Here is a 16963-nt window from a genome sequence, read left to right on the forward strand (position 1 = left end):
CGCCATGGCATTTTCTTTAACACATTTTTTATTTCATTTAGACCGTTTTGGCCCCATAGCTATGGCTCTGAACTTGGACTATAAGAATAACAAACATTGCGAGCGAAGCGAGCAAGAACATTTTTAGAAAATTTGAAATCAAGGGGGGCAATTGACCCTATCTGCCCCCCCTGCAAGTTCCCTTGGCCGTCTGGAAGAAAAACTAATTCCATCTTGAGTATCCATTTGTCCTGCTTTTCTTAGATTCTGCTAGTCATGTTTTTTTTACTGAAATGTTTGCCCCCCCCCCCGAGAGGTTGAGGGAGATAATGCCCCTGCCCCCTGTGGTTGCGGCACTGTTTGTGAGTGCCTCTTCATCAATTTCACATCATCACTCATTGTCACGATTAGCTAGAAGTGGCAGAAAAGTAACGCTAAGTAACAAAAATTAAATATCCATTCCCTCTCACTACTGCATGAATCACTATTACTTGGGAAACAAATATTATTAAGTAGTTCAAACTTCATAGCAACACATCCAAGAAAAACATCCAAACACATTAGGCACCTTTAATACAAGACTACTCAAAATGTCACAACTGTTCTAAATACTGAAAGTTACGAAATCATTTCCCGAAGTGTGAATCAGGAAGGGATTTCCCCCTAATCCTAGTACGACATTATTCGGAATCACACCTCAATAAATCATAAAATATATAAGTAAGTATCTTTGTTATGTTGCTAAGTAATAGAGGATATAATTGTAAAGATTAGTGAGAATTCCAGGTAGGAATGTGTTCTGTACTTTCCACAGGGGGGCAAAGCAGGCTCTCAGGGAGGGGGGGCAGTTGTCTCCCCTGCCCCCCTCTAGCTACGGGCCTGTTCGGGCTGCAAACTTATTTGAATTTGAGAAATGTACTTTTCAACCTTGTCGACGAGTACAAGGATGTAGTAGAGTGTAAAGAAATAATAATATTAAAAAAGAACTGACGGCACAACACAAAAGGAGAAGGAGAAAGCATGGAACCTTCTTCTACGGGACTTTAATGCCTTACGAAATGCATTCGATTTTGAGGGAACAGCGTACGCTGAACCTCGCCCGCTCAATAAAGATATATTATTTATTATTATCTATTATTATTACTGTACTGTGGTAAGTATTTGAATTTTTCATTTCTTAATTCTTATATATTTATATTGTCGTGTCCTGTAAATAGCCAGTAACATGTATTTTCGTAAATGTATAGCTACAATCATATTTCCAACACCATGTAGCAATATCCTAACATTGCTCTGTTCTAATTTTAACTTGCACTTGCACGTAACAGGGTTGGCAAAATTTGTGTTTTTTAAAAAAAAGAACAAAACCAACTGTTTTTTATTTGTTTAAAACATGTTTTTTTGTTTTAAACACAGTTTTAAACATGAGTTAAAAAACATGTTTAAAACATGTTTTAAAACAAAAGAAAGTCAACCTTTTCCCAGAAAATTATAGTTAAGGTCGTTAAAGAAAAAATATTCATTTTTATGAGTACAGTGGCGGCAAGGAGAGTTTATTTCCCTTTGGAGATAAGGTTTACCATACTGCAGGGTAGGGGTGTGACGGACAGAATGTTTTGGGTCGGGACAGGAAATTCTGTAAATTCCGACATTAGAGACGGGGAAAATTCTCAATTTTCCGACAAGTCGGGATATTTTCAGGACGGGATATGTTCGAAATTTCCCAAAGCTCTTGAAATATCGAATTCTACACGTAATTTCCATCTTAATTGTTGTCTTTGCACTTCTGGTACAAAAACTAACAATTTCCGATAAGTTTAAGATTAGGTCGCTCAGCATTCTTCTAATAATAAACCTAAATGTTCTAGTACTTAGGTTAGGTTCCGTTAGCTAGAAAGCTGACTCGACTCGCCTCGGAAGAGTGAAGCCACACAGGAGGTATCCGTGTACGGCAAGAACCCGTTGGCTGTGGTAGCCGTATAATTATGGTTATTTCTTGCAGTGCATTTCCTTTTCGATTCCTCCAAAGATGTCAGCCAGGCGGCCATGATTTCTACCTATATATAAGATGCTAGAAGTATTTTTGCCTGATTTTCCAATAATAGCAGTGAATGAATTTTATTGCATAGAAGTAACTCACAATGTGTTACGAATTCATATTTCATGGTTACAACATTCTTCCCAACACAAAAACTGTAAAAAAAACTCGAAATTAACATTAGTAAGCATAGCTGCTAATAGAGGGTATCGCTCTTCCTGTGGTACATGGCTGCGCGCATGAGTGGCTTCACTCGCGATTAAAATTATCCGATATGCCATCTGGTGGGATTTTCCGGAACCACTCTATTTGTGTTGAAGTCGTTCAAAGCGTGGGAAATGCTTCATTTTCACCTTCGTTATAACGAAGGTGAAGCTGTGTTGAGAATGAAGCATTTAATTATGATAGGCAAAAATAACACGGATAACGCAGTCGAAACTAATGTATACGCACTGGTTCTTCAAAACAGTAACCAGATGCTGTTCCATCTGCACCTCAGGTTGTAACTGGGGCTCTCGGAAATTATTTGAAAAACAATTCACCTGTATTTGCAAAGGTTTAGCAGGAAAAAATGTAAACACCCAAAGAGGCATGCTGGTTTAATAATAATAACACAGGATAATAATAATAAATGTAAATTCACAATTTCGTCGAGGCTATCTTCACTGAAAAATGATTTGCTGAAAAAAACTAACACTAGTATGTCAATTTTCTTTCTGGTTACCTTTATGATTACAGACATTAATTAATCCTCAAGCTATTTTTATCTGCACACTTAATCGACTTGCACCTGTTTCATATATAATACATTTTTTTTCGAAAAAAAAAGGTTTATTCATAAAGAACAATTTAAAACTTTACTTTCACATGGTAATAGAATCATCTTTCGGCAAATATTGTGAAGACACTCGTTCATTCTTTGTAATTTCCTTGCCGCATTTCAATGTTATCCCCCATGCCAATCTTCTGTCAATCAACTCTGTTTTTCTCGATTTATTTACAAATTTCACTTTGTTGATTCCACAGGGTGAAAATACATGTAAACTTTTCACTTGTCCTGACCCACAAAACGATTTAAAGCAAAAATCTGAACTGTAGACGTTACTCTTTCGAACATTTCCCATGCTTTGAACGACTTCAACACAAATAGAGTGGTTCCGGAAAATCCCACCAGATGGCATATCGGATAATTTTAATCGCGAATGGCTAGATAGCTAACTCCGCCTCTCCGCAACCGTCGCGGGTGAAGCCACTCATGCGCGCAGCCATGTACCCAAAAAGTATACCCTAATCTTATTCTCTTTGCATGTACCACAGGAAGAGCGATACCCTCTATTAGCAGCTATGCTTACTAATGTTAATTTCGAGTTTTTTTCCAGTTTTTGTGTTGGGAAGAATGTTGTAACCATGAAATATGAATTCGTAAAACATTGTGAGTTACTTCTATGCAATAAAATTCATTCACTGCTATTATTGGAAAATCAGGCAAAAATACTTCTAGCATCTTCTATATAGGTAGAAATCTATACCGCCTGTGTGGCTTGTAGAAATCTATACCGCCTGTGTGGCTTCACTCTTCCCAGGCGAGTCGAGTCAGCTATCTAGCTAACGGAACCTAACCTAACTACGAGAACATTTAGGTTTATTATTAGAAGAATGCTGAGCGACCTAATCTTAAAACTTTTTGTGAAAGTAATCGCTACAACTTCACAGTATGTGTCACAGACGTAATTGCATACATAGCATGATGAAATCACGATAAAACAAAGACCGAGTCTACTGCCACGCGCATTTTTTTTTTTTTTTTTTTTTTTTTTTTTTTCCAGCAGAAAAAGAACGTGGCAGCAGACACTACCATTTATATATAATTGGGAACGCCCCTTAGATTTTACTATCGCTTGGCACTGGCAGCATTGGCAGACAAAAACTAGACAGTGAAGTACGAAATTCGTTGTGTGATTGTTTTCTTGTTTAACTTTTTTCATCCAATAACGTTTCTTCACGTTATTTTTTCTAGTAATGTTATGCAGCTACATGTAAGTGTGTATTGTCAAAAACCCTGTTATTCCTTTTATATACCTACAGTCTAATGATTCCTGATTTTCATGCAAGAAAAGATTGGAGAAGAAGTCGTGTAATCGTATTGAGTGTATTTTATCTATTATTTAAGTTATTATTTATTTGTAATTTCCTTGAATTAAACATTTCCAGTTATATAGGGTAGTAGTCTCGACCAGAAAAGAGCGTATAAACTCTTATCCTAGTGTTAGTATTGGTAAAGTTGTGGCTGTGCTGTCATAGCGAACTTCTGATTCACCAAGTCTAAATAGTAATTTGGATGTGGAAGAATGTATGTCAATAAACGCATGGGAGCGATTGTACATTATAGAGAATAACTCAAATGTCGTTAGTTTTTTGTATACTAACTAAATTTGGCCTTGTAATCACGAATCTGGGTAAGATTTCCGTATATCGGAGACACATTAAAAACAGATATTTTGTGTTTCGCATGGTTCGTACTTACCAATTGTGTATTGCGGAACACAGTTCAAGGTGCCATTATGCTTTTTACACGAATAAACAACAACACATTTTTCACATTAGAGAGTAATTTTTGTTATTCCTTTCTTCGCTTCCGTAACACAGAATATGGCGGACACAGCTTGACTACCATTGTGGTTATGCAGTGTTTCCAACCTTCTTCACCGAAAAATAACTACTATCGTGTTTGTCACGTGTGCAAATTGTACATTATACACGGGTAGCTGACGGATAGCCCAACAAACCATTTCCGATAAGGTTTGGTTAGGCAAGCATAGTTAAAAAAAGGGGGGGTTAGAAACACTGACAGGGGGTTACATCATCAAACATATGCAGCATCCGGTTCACATAGCGAAAGCAATGGCATTTGTATGTCGGTAAGATATTTTTCTTGAAAAATACATGATTTCCCTGTGAAATAGATTCCACGATGAAAGAAAATACCTCAATGAACTTTGGGAACCTTAGAGAAACTCATTTCCGTAAGTAGTTTTCTTCTGCAAAAATGAAGAAATGTGTCTGCGATATACGGAACTGTTACCAGAATCTGTTGTTAAAATGGGGGGTCACGTGTGGAAAGGTGTATCGGATTGTCTTAGGAACAAAATTTTAATTAAGTTTGCCTAACCTAACCTTACCGGAAATGGTTCGTGGGGCTATCTGTGAATGGTTTGTGGGGCTATCCGTGAATGGTTTGTGGGGCTACCCGTGCACAATGTACAGATTAGAAGGCCAAAATTAGTTCATATACCAAATATTAACGAAATTCGAGATCCTTTCTTACCCTAACCTTACCGGAAATGGTTCGTGGGTAATCTGTAATCGTTCGTGTTTTGCCAATGAGCACATATTGTAACAAAATATAAGTTTTGTAGCACTAGCTTCATCACTGCGCAAGATGCCATTTTTCCAGAAGAACATTGGCTTTGTTTTTGAACTTAGACAGGTACTGCCCTCGTGCCTTGTAGAAGAAAACTATGCCAATGCTAAAAAAATCTTTCACATCCCTTTTTGATATTTTGCGCAAACTGAATGTATCTCCACAAGTTACAAAGGAATCCTGCACTTATCAGAGGTGCCAGCTTTCAAAAGGAAGTTGCTACTCTATGAGAGACAGACTTAAGATAAAAGCATTCGTGATTGCTTTCTTACTTTGAGTATGTTATGAGAAACAGGACTACAATTAAATGAAGAAATCCAAACATTGTTCTATCCCTTGTAACATATATTACCTAGCTTTTCTTAGTCTGGATTTATTCTTTTTATCTCATGAATATCGTATCGCTGGATTAATTGACACCAGCTTATAAACATTGTAAATTATCTGTATTAATCATACATTACATTTTCATTATTGGTATGTGTAGCAACAGTAAATAAACACATGAAGAGATATTGTTTTGCTCTTTCATGGTCACATCACATGTATGTATCTCTTGTTATCGTGGGGAGGTGCTTACAGATTTTGTCAGCAGAGGGAACCCCTGACCTACACCATGCCATTTTTCTGTAGCAGTCTGAGGAGAAGTGAAATCTCCTTAACACTTAAGAGTGCTAATCACGTATATATACGGAGTTCCTGAACTTCTCTAGTGTGCAGATCACGTATATATACGGAGTTGAATTCAAAATTTATTTCAATGGTCATTTGCCGTACATTTACGGAGTTAGCAATCCTGAGTAATGTTTGGACATCGTACTTCCTCATACTGCCACTAGATGGTGGGCAAATGCTCATAACGGTTCTGTTCGCGTCTCGTCATTGTCTGATAGCGATATGCTTGCTTCCCTTTTCTACAGTGCCGGCGATTGGTGGGGGGGGGGGGGCAAGTGAAGCAGTTGCCCCCCAATTTTTGCCACTTTTGACCCGCACTATGCTAAATCTTATCTACAGAGGAAAATATACTCTCTTTGCCCCTCAGTTTTGGAACCAAATTGCCGCTACTGCACAGTGCTGGCGATTAGGGGGGGCTTGCCCCCCAATTTTCGCCACTTTTGCCCCGGCACTATGCTAAATCTTATCTACAAAGGGAAACATACCGTCTTTGCCCCTCTAGTTTTGGCACCTTGCCCCCCCCCCCTCAGGTTTGGGACCTAATCGCCGCCATTGCATGTCATATATCTTGTCAACTTTGTATTTTTAGGACATTTCATATCATTTATGATGAAACGTCCAACGTAGCCATGTGGTTATAATGTAACATATCATGTACAAAGTCAAGAGGAAGAATCAAACTTTCCAACAGTGTATGATACATATATTTTACATTTTTAGTTTTTGAGATATGACTTTTAAAAAAGTAGTGAAAATGGTCAGCATTCTTGGGACGGAAAGCGACTTAAAGGTCAGCACTGTAAGCGTTAACATGTACCACAATGTTGTGATCTAGTGCAACCTTGGGAAGGAACAGGGATCGCACAGGTGCCCTGTATATTTTTACCTCTGTCAAGATTTTGTAGCAATGATATTATCTATTTCCAGACTTCAAGAAATGCCAGTCTGGTAAAAAATTGCTGCAGAGATTTTGCATGCACATAACTTTCTTGGGGTCAACATTTTGGGTGTTTTTAAATGTTGGAATGCAACTACTACTTCTTCTCATTTCCCTGTGCACTAAAATGTGCCAGTGGTTGTGCCATTATCAAGTCATAAGAACAAGTCCATGGAGGCATTGAAAATGTCCATGTAGATGCATGGATTTCGGGAAGGTAGGGGGCACGGCCCTACCTACCTGGAAAATGAATGTCCACCTAAAAGTTTGTATTTCACACATTATTTCATTTCAGTCACTGTAATTTATGCTCAGAATAGGGACAGATGAAAGGCCTGTGTTGCTGCAACCATGAACCTTCAGGTTCAAGAAGGCTAGAGAGTTAGTTAGTAATTTATGGTATTTATTAGGGATGGGCCGATATGAAATTTTGGCCGATACCGATAAAGTAACGATATAAATTTTACCGATACTGATTACCGATATTCTACCGATCCAATATAAAATTAGAAATGGTTCATTGACCTTAATAAATGTGTGTTTCAAGGTGACTGCAGTCCAAAAGAAATTGCATATTTAGACATTTAATTTTTTAGAAAGTAGGGCATGGAGAATATCCATAAAAATAACAACAAAATGACAGAATTTTGCACTAAATTATCAGATATTTATCGATATATCGGATCGATAAAATAATCGGTAATTTTACCAATAAACTGATATGCCTATATCGGCCGATACCGATAGAATACCAATTAATCGGTCCCATCCCTGGTATTTATTATGAGGGTGCTGATAATCTCAGACTGAAGCAGTGTTTTTTGAGGAGGCATCACTATTATGGGGGCTATCGTGCTTCCTTTGGCCCCTCCCCCTGAAAAAAATTGCCTTGCTTGCCCCTCTCTGGAAAAAAAAGCCCTGCAGATGTCCATGTGTAGATGTCACTATGAGGTTCCCATTGCATTACATATGGATCTAGTGAGACTCATTGCTATGCTACTGGTAAAACTGTTCTGAGGAGATATACAGTGCCTTCCACGGTCGAGTGCGGAGCGGTGGCTATTACACTGGACAGCGAGAGCACGTCTGCCGGCAAACTGCATGCAACATCCGTGTAACTGGAACCGCTATCTATGTGATGAAATAAGCTCGTACAATTACACAATGAGCACATACCTTGTTACGAGAGGTATTAGAAATGATGTCCTCCTGCATCCGCACATTTACAGCATATTTTTAGGAAATTTTCAGTAACACTTTCAGGTCCTCTTCCGAAATTACTTCAAATTCTCTCCTGATGTTTTCTCTCAATTCTTCTAATGTATGGCTTCATGTTTAAAAGTTTGGTAGCTCACCATGGAGATGTCATACAAATGTCTGTTTCTTGTGGAAAGCACTGGAGGGATTTTTGAAATGTGTGTACCAATCGTGCTCCACCATCGTCTACTTACTCCCCAGTAAGCATGTACTGTTTCTACAAGAACAGACCCTGTTTCCCTAAATTTGCTCATAAGTTCTAGAAAATTGTCTCTGTGTGGAACAGGAACATCTGGAAATTCTGTTGCCAAATGCCTTCCGACTTCCCTACAATAATTTGTAATGACATAAAAATCGCTTGTTTTAAATTGTACGCATAGCATGGCATTATTAGGCTGCAGAAAAGCACCAGTAATACGTAAAATAAAACAAAACAATCTAAAACACTTGTTAACATCTTATACTTGACAAACACGTGCAAACTGGTCACCAGCTATCTGGATTCTGAAGCACTGACGCATCCAGTGCCAATGTCAGTGCAAAGGTGTGGGTCTAAATGCCAGCAGACACCCTCCCACTGCCCGGCGTGTTAGCGCCCGCTTCACGGAAGACTCTACAGTGAAAGGCACTGTGGAAAGAAGGAAGGGAAATGGTTCTGGTGGGTGACCTAAAGACACTTCCACTTCTGTAACAACTTACGTAGATCACCCACAAAGATGATTTGTAAGCAAGTTTAAGCGTGTGTTGAAATTACACCTTTTCTTTTTTGTCTCTTGCAGTCAGAATGGTGATTCAAAGAACGTGGGCAGCACCTGGAGCCCAGCAACATATTCTGAATTATGGGGAGTCTAGAATCTCTTCGGTGAATAATCAATTAAACAACTGTGATAATCTCAATTCTCTTTCTGGAATGAGAGCTACGTCCGTCGTAGTTGCAGATTCACGTCAGTCTCCAATGAGATGCAATGTAGTTGTGCCAGCAAATGCGACATTGAAAGCAGAACCTCAGACAACATGGGTACAGATGGTATGTTGTTTTCTGTAAATCGTGTTTCAGATTTATATACTTGTAGGTTTGTGTTAACTAATTGATGATAGCGTTGTTGTGATTGCTTCATTCTTTATTATTTTAAGGTTGACCTAGAAAATGATCAGGCACTATAAAGTGAAGAGCTATATGTGGAAACTATATTCATTAGTGGTATCATTATATATATACGCGCACTTGATTTGCACAAAATGTTGTAATTTTTACAATGCAGAATTAAATAGTCTTGAGAAAAGGCACAATATGGTTGTTGTTGTTAGTTTATTTATTTTATAAACCTGCCTTCACAAGCAGCCACACTAACATAATGACCACATAATTTTCATTAACTTGTGTTATATAGGTTTTTCCGTGTAGGTTAATATTTAATTGTACTTGTAAAATGTATGTTTATAAGCAGGGATAGACAAAAATAAAAATTATTCACATGCCAGCCCCTTTTTCTCAGGTGTCAGCATTCTCCCCCCCCCCCCCCTCAAATATGGGCTAAGAAAGCCATGAATTCAACTAAGATAAAGCTACACATTTTGAAATGTGACCTTAAAACATTTAATTTATTAATTAATACGAGATTGGATTAAAGTAATTAATTCTTGGGCCGGAGTGGCCTTCCTAAAGAAGATTCTACCAGTAACTGTATAAATAACTATGCAATACATCCTGATATGTGGCCGACTACTACCATATCACTGCAGATTTTAAGATTCGGATAGCAACAGTGCAAAAATTCATAATGACATGTTTATTGCTCTGATTTAAGGATACACGTGATCCGGAAAACACACAAACATGAAAAGTGTATTACGAGTACTCGTATTTTGAAGACGGTAATGGAACTGGATTTGAAAATTCAAGTACCCGGTGACAATTTTCATGTGCCATGGCAACCGGGTAGCCTGTATTTTCTACCTCCGTTTATAACTTTGTGCCCCTACTGAACTATGCTATTTGTAGTCAACATCATATAAATTATCTAAGTAGTAATCATAGCCTGTAACTTAATTTTGGTTGTCCACATTTTTGGAGCTACCTTAATCCTTCTTCACTGCTGGAAATGTTATAAGCAATAAATGATAAAAAATTAAGACATGTTCATAATCTGTAAAAAGGTACATTATTTGAAATCACTTGGCTGTGAGAAATTCAGTCACTACATGTTACTTAAACTGCACCTATAAATGGTCACTGTGTGCCTCCATTTGAAGAACTATAGCTACACGCAACTACTATACATGTCATGAAACTGATTCTTCCATACTGAATGGTCATTCCGTGCTAATTTCGACTAACACTTGTCACTTCACCATTTTTAGAAAATATATTTATTGTAAATTCTTATTTCTATATCGTTTAACTGGATATCTACCAGACAAGATTGTCAAGAAAAAGTCAATAAATCAACATTTAGGTCTAGAAATAGCCAAGAAATTATGCTTGTGGTCAAGAATTTTTACAATTTAAGTAAATTTAGATTACCTGTAGGTGGGATTTGATAAAATTTATTATTTGGAAATCTAAAATTATATTGAGTTGTGGTTAAGATTTATTGACTTTCTTTCTTGGCAATTACATTCTTGTATGTGTGAATTTGGGTAAAAATATTAAATAAAGTAACATGGAAGAAGTCTGAAGCATTAATTGTTACATGCATTATTAATTATAGCAAATCTAAATCTTGTTAAAGTACAGCTTCAGTTTTAATCTTAACCGGCCTTGTAGGTGGGTTTTTTCATTAAATAAAAATATATATTTTCTTAATTTCCAACTGTACGTAAGTAAGGAGAAGGGAAAAGAAAAAAGGTAAAAAAGAAATAAAAAAGTCAAGAATTTTGGTAAAGACCCTGTTTAAGTGTACAATATTAAAGGTATGAGGTGCTTGGATCTAATCTCCTTCTATAAGCTCTCAAGAGTTTGTCACTCTGTAACCCAAATGGGGGACGCAGGAAAAGTCTTAAGTTTACTCCACAGAAAGACTTCTTAATGCTTACCACAATATTAAAATTTGGCAAAGGTCTTTTTCAGATACGGAATATATCTAAGATTAAACTTAACCAAGATTATTTCCTTTACAGTCAGGCACATATCTAGAAATTTATTTTGAGGGGTCTGAACCAAGTGTGTCAATAACAATAACAATAATAATAATGATAATAATATAAATGTTTAAATTAAAATTAAGTTTTAATTTTATTAAATATTAATTGAAATATGTAAATTTATTAATACTGCATTTTTATCATCACAAATACGTAAAAAGATGGTATAAGAATATAGATAAAGATGGTATAAGAATATAGATATAACATGATATATTTATTATCTAGCTTGCGTGTACTTAAGATCGCCAAATGTTTTATAAAAACTAGTTAAATTAATGTCAAATAGATAAAGAATTGAATATTTATCGCATAATAAAAAAGTATGTTAGATCCAATTGACAAAAAGTAAAGTTCCTGTATTTTATGTATGTTGTCATAAGTAGTAGTGTGCATAAATATTCTTTGGTACTGTCCTTCAAAGCACTGTGGTCCAAATAATAATAATAATATAATAATAACCCTTGCTTTCCAAGTTCATACGAAATAAATTACCATCGATTATAATGCAATAGAGTGCAGTGTTATGGTGAAAAGGACATTTTCATTATTTTGAGAAGTGGTTTGGATCCCACTTGTCCAGTCCAGTCACTGTGCATAAAGTGGACTTACAGCACCAAATCAATCAATCTTGATGTCTTGATGTCTCCAGTTACATACATTTTATAGATGTTGGGCTACCCCACTTGTGAAAAGAAAAGTACTATGTTTCCATTGTCTTAATGTAATAAAAAAATTTCATCGGAAATAATAATAAAGCAGACTGCTTGTTTCACAGTTATGTTGTTGTAACATTGACTAGGTCCATTGTATAATTGATTCTTTTTTGTTATTTTTTTTTAACCATTGTTATAACTGTATAATCAAATTAAAATAAATGTCTGATGAAGGAGCATGTGTTCCCCATAAACATCACCAAAAAAACTGTGTTTTTACGCTTGTAGCAACCGTAAACTACAAGAAAAGAAATTCTACAATGCAAGAAAAACAAGAAAACAATCTGTTCATCATACTTTAAAAACATTTCAGTTTCCAAGTATCGGAATAAATATTGATGGGGATCTGTAAACAAAGATGTTACACCATTCAAACACTTGGCGTAACTTCTGCAAGTCCAGGAGTGTGTTGATCCCATATTGGGTGAACAAATGAAATCTCTCACAGTTACAAAAATGTATTGTAATAACTTGGATAGTACACAAAAAAGCACAATGTGTAAGGTGAAATACCACACGCACACAGACAGTGACTGGAGTTCTGTTACGTCGCACATATGAGTAATCCTTCACATGGCTCCATCTCACTGCTAGTGAGCAACTTAGCATTAAGTTATAATCATGTTAGAAAACGTAACAATCTGTAAGAGCATGGTCAACATGTTATTAGCTCATCCTTTAATATTACCTTATTATCATAATTCAAATCACAACTTTAACTTTTATTTGTTGCAGAGAAGCCCTTACAGTATGCGGCAGATGACCCTGTCCAATTTGGCCTCCAGTCATTTGATGAGATCCACACAACGTTCCCAACTTCTGACGCTCAACAAATTCCGAGGAAGATGTGCGACAACAACAAGCAAGTCCCTTGACACGCTGAGGCAGAATGTGCAGGCTGTCATCAACAAGGAGATTGACGTGGTCATCAAAAAGTATTTGGAAGTGAGCACTATTATTTGAAAGTATTTCATTGTCACATTTTGTGTTTTGTTAACTAAAATCATTGAATCAAAATAAGGACCAAAATTTTAGATTTTCTTTGCTGTTATTTTATTTTCATGTAAAAGGCCTAAATAATGTGTAGACCTGCAAGAAAACTAGAAAAATAGGCTAAATATTTGGTATTGCAGGGTTTCCTTCTGGGTGTGGATCCTGGCTTATGTGATGCCCCTCGTATTGTCATTTGTGTGTGATTGTTCCTTAACCTACTTCATCACTTTCTTGTTCATCCTTTGTTGCTGTTTACCTCGGCACAGAAAATGCAACAAAATGATTTTCACTCGCAATGCTTGAAAGATATTTGAGAACGGATACAATGGTTTGATTGTATTTTTTATTTATGCGACCAGTTACATATTTTGCATGGATTGTATTTTCCTGAAATGAGTCACATACAGGGTGTTTGAAAAATAACTCCCTAGTTTTAAGTATAAATTTAATAGGGAAAGTAATGAAAACTTACATCAATGAGTACATATCATGAAAGAGGATTCCTTCAAGTTTTGTTCAATGTTAGTACACGTCAACGTGGGATCCATTTGTTGCCCTGCACACGTAGAGATGATATTCCACTTCTCGCCACGTATTCACCAACATTTCAGGTGTAACTGTCCCAACCGCAGCGACGATTCTTTCCCGTAAATGATTGATGTCTCTGATCCTAGCACTGTACACAACATTTTTTATGTGGCCTCAAAAGAAAAAGTCCATGGGGTTAAGTCTGGGCTTCATGGTGGCCAAGGTATTGGGCCAGCCCTGCCTATCCACCTTCCTGGAAAGCGAGTGTTAAGAACCGCACGCACCTGTTTACTGTAATGAGGTGGGGCGCCATCTTGTTGGAAAAACACAACCCCCTTTTCTGCCTCAATATCGTCCATTTGGGGAAAGACGTACTCTGTCAACATGTCATGGTAAACGTCCCTGTTTATTGTTTTTTCTACAAAAATGAAAGGACCAACCACACGATCTTCCATCAAATTGCACCAGACATTAAGTTTGGGAGAGTCACGTTGATGCTGAATAACTTCATGTAGATGCTCTGCCCCCCAAATTCTACAATTATGACGATTCACTGTTCCACTGACATGAAATGTAGCCTCGTCAGAAAAGAGAATGTTTGGTAAAAAATTGTCATCATCAATTCTGTGTAGAAAGTCAACAGCAAACTCATACCTTTGGATTTTATCAGTACGTTTCACTTCATGTAACAGTTGCAATTTGTAGGCGCGCAACTTTAGTCTTTTACGAACAACATCATACACTGTACCTTTAGGCACTCCTAATTGTAGACTACATCTGGCCAATGACTTCTTCGGGCTCCGAACACACGAAACACGGGTCTGTTCAACAACATCTTTGGAAGTTCTCGGTCTACCTGGTGATTTACCTTTTAAAACACTGCCGGTTTCCTTGAAAGACTTTAGTCAATGACGGATAGTTTTTGCTGTAGGTGGTTCACCACCATACTGATTTCTTTCCATATTATCGTGTGTCATTCTTATTTACTGTTTGAAATATCCTGTATTTTTTTTTATTGAAATTTACCTTAAATGACTGCAAGAGCATATTGTCTAATTTCACGATCAGAGAAAGGTAAATTGAGAGCAATCAAGTGTTGATACAAACAGAAAATATTACCCGCTTACGTTTTCAATTCATTTGTTCATACCATTGTGAAACGCGTTGGGATGAAGAGGGAGTATAAATATATTACCATATCACTTTACTGCATCCAACCAAGTGTCATTGCAATTCAATGTTGTCCGCAGAATGGAACAGAGCATGTAATTTTGGCTGTAGTGTGTATCTACTGCTTTATGAACTGAGCACGTTGCATTTTAGTTGGTAAAGCTGGTAAAGCTTTCTCTCCTCCTAATATATAAACAACACATATCATCTTTAATTTCGAATAATTATTTGTTTTATCATTGGGCATTATTTACATCCGAGAGGACAAACACAATTGTTATTTCAATATGACTTTCCATTCGGGAAAACGCAGACTCATTTTACATTCCAAAACAGATTATTCAATTACGTGCAAGGAAAATTCCATATGTTACTTACAGGAACTAATGGCCCACCTGTAACAAGTTATCATGTAATCACAAAATAAATATATTAAACATCTCCTCACATGAACAATGGCTCCAAATCCCAGTATAAGGAAGTCGTTATATCTCTTTTTAGCATTAAAAAGAAATACAGATTTTTTTTTATTAAAATCTATTTACGCAAGCATATTTTCTCCCCTTTGCAACCGAGAACCGATCGTTGGTTTCCTTATTAATGACATATCATCCACGTGGAACTCGCTCAAGCAATAAATGGCCATATAGTATTTAATTTACGTGATTTTACTAAATTTGCAACATGTAAGAATATTTATTACCTCAAGCACCTCAGATTTTTATTCTTTATTAATATATTAGGTATATGCATATTTTGAAAACAACTTTAAAATTTTTGCTGTTTAGTGTCGGACAATTGGTAACATCACAGGCACACTAGTGACGTGTCTAGATTTGCCATGTTGCCAAACATATTTCTTTGACCTAAGATCAGGATTTGATCTAAGATCGACAAATTAACAGTTAGCTTTATACAGCACGATAGAAGCTTGAACTTTTCGAATCATAGATCAAATCTGATCTCCAGTTAGTGGTGTTTATACAACCGGCCCTTAATGTGACAATAATCGTAGACACAGAAATGTAAGATATCCATCCACCTTGGTAGTTTCAGCCCACAATCATCTGTTTCATTCATTTTCATATACAGGGTGGGCACAAAGTCACATTCCCCAAAACAAGTATTTCTTCATTTATTGGGGAAGATGGACTAAACTATATTTTAACATACAGATAATGACTATGTTTACTTCAGTTTTAATTTCACTGCATCTTTCATTTCATAATTCATATTTGAGAGTCCACTACCACAGACAAATTACATTCGTGGGAGATCCTCTCACTGCAGCACTCTAGTGGATTATTGAATTGATTCTGATAGATAATAACATCACTTAAATCAAACACGTCTTTCTAAGTCGTCGTCATAATTGTTTTTTGTTTTTTTTTATTCCAGAAATTTTTCCAACCTGCAGTCGAGAACATCCGCACCAATCTCGGGTCTCACTCTGTGTCAGAGGAACACATTAAAGATGTTTGTCGGCAGATTCTGGAAGATGCAAAGCAGATGTACTCTAGTTCACATTCCAGAGGAAGTTCTCCACTCAACGAGCACAGCGACTCTGAGACGGGCAGCATTGGAGATGGAAGATTTGGAAGGCCTCTTACTTGCGTGAGTCACAAGGTTACCTGGTACTGTAAACCTAATTTTATATTTTCTATACGTTTATGATTAGAGCTGAACTGATGCCAGTGTTAATGCATTGGTATTGGACAGCATTAGTTGAATTTTATTTATCGACATTTTGGTCTTTCACGGAGTCCACAATAATGGCATGTGCCACACTCGCAAGACTAATTATCCTGGAAATTATGCAAAATTCAAAGTTTCCATTTATTTTGTACCAATATCGAGTGGAAAAACTATATTTTGTGATCACATATGAAGTATCTTGATATTCTGGTATAATTCTTGAATAATTTGAAAACAAATTCTGATAAATTGATGGAATGCCAAACTTACACACTAATTTTCATCAATATTTTGAACAACTTTTAATTATTACAATTTTCAAGCATCTAGATTGGTGAGAATCTGTTCAAAGTGATATTGGATCAGCCCTATTAATGATATTTTAAACTCGTTCTATGTAGTTTAATAAT

General features: G+C 36.5%; 1 protein-coding gene across 4 annotated transcripts in view; it reads left to right on the forward strand.

The window, feature by feature from the left end:
- The first annotated feature begins 3963 nt into the window (after positions 1-3963).
- The window catches only part of LOC145992072 (uncharacterized), a 49039-nt gene continuing 36039 nt past the window's right edge, over positions 3964-16963 (forward strand). For 2 of the 4 annotated variants that reach the window (XM_083128257.1, XM_083128260.1), the window contains exons 1-4: positions 3964-4053; positions 9087-9334; positions 12903-13112; positions 16257-16472. In XM_083128257.1, coding sequence (XP_082984383.1) covers positions 9092-9334; positions 12903-13112; positions 16257-16472 — 669 coding nt within the window. In that variant the 5' untranslated portion in view covers positions 3964-4053; positions 9087-9091. Of the gene's footprint in view, positions 4054-4119; positions 4167-9086; positions 9335-12902; positions 13113-16256; positions 16473-16963 lie in introns of those variants that run through there. The other 2 variants (XM_083128258.1, XM_083128259.1) reach the window with 2 other exon arrangements.

This window comes from Lepisma saccharinum, chromosome 9 (assembly GCF_977018435.1).
Source record: "Lepisma saccharinum chromosome 9, izLepSacc3.1, whole genome shotgun sequence".
Classification (NCBI taxonomy): domain Eukaryota; kingdom Metazoa; phylum Arthropoda; class Insecta; order Zygentoma; family Lepismatidae; genus Lepisma; species Lepisma saccharinum.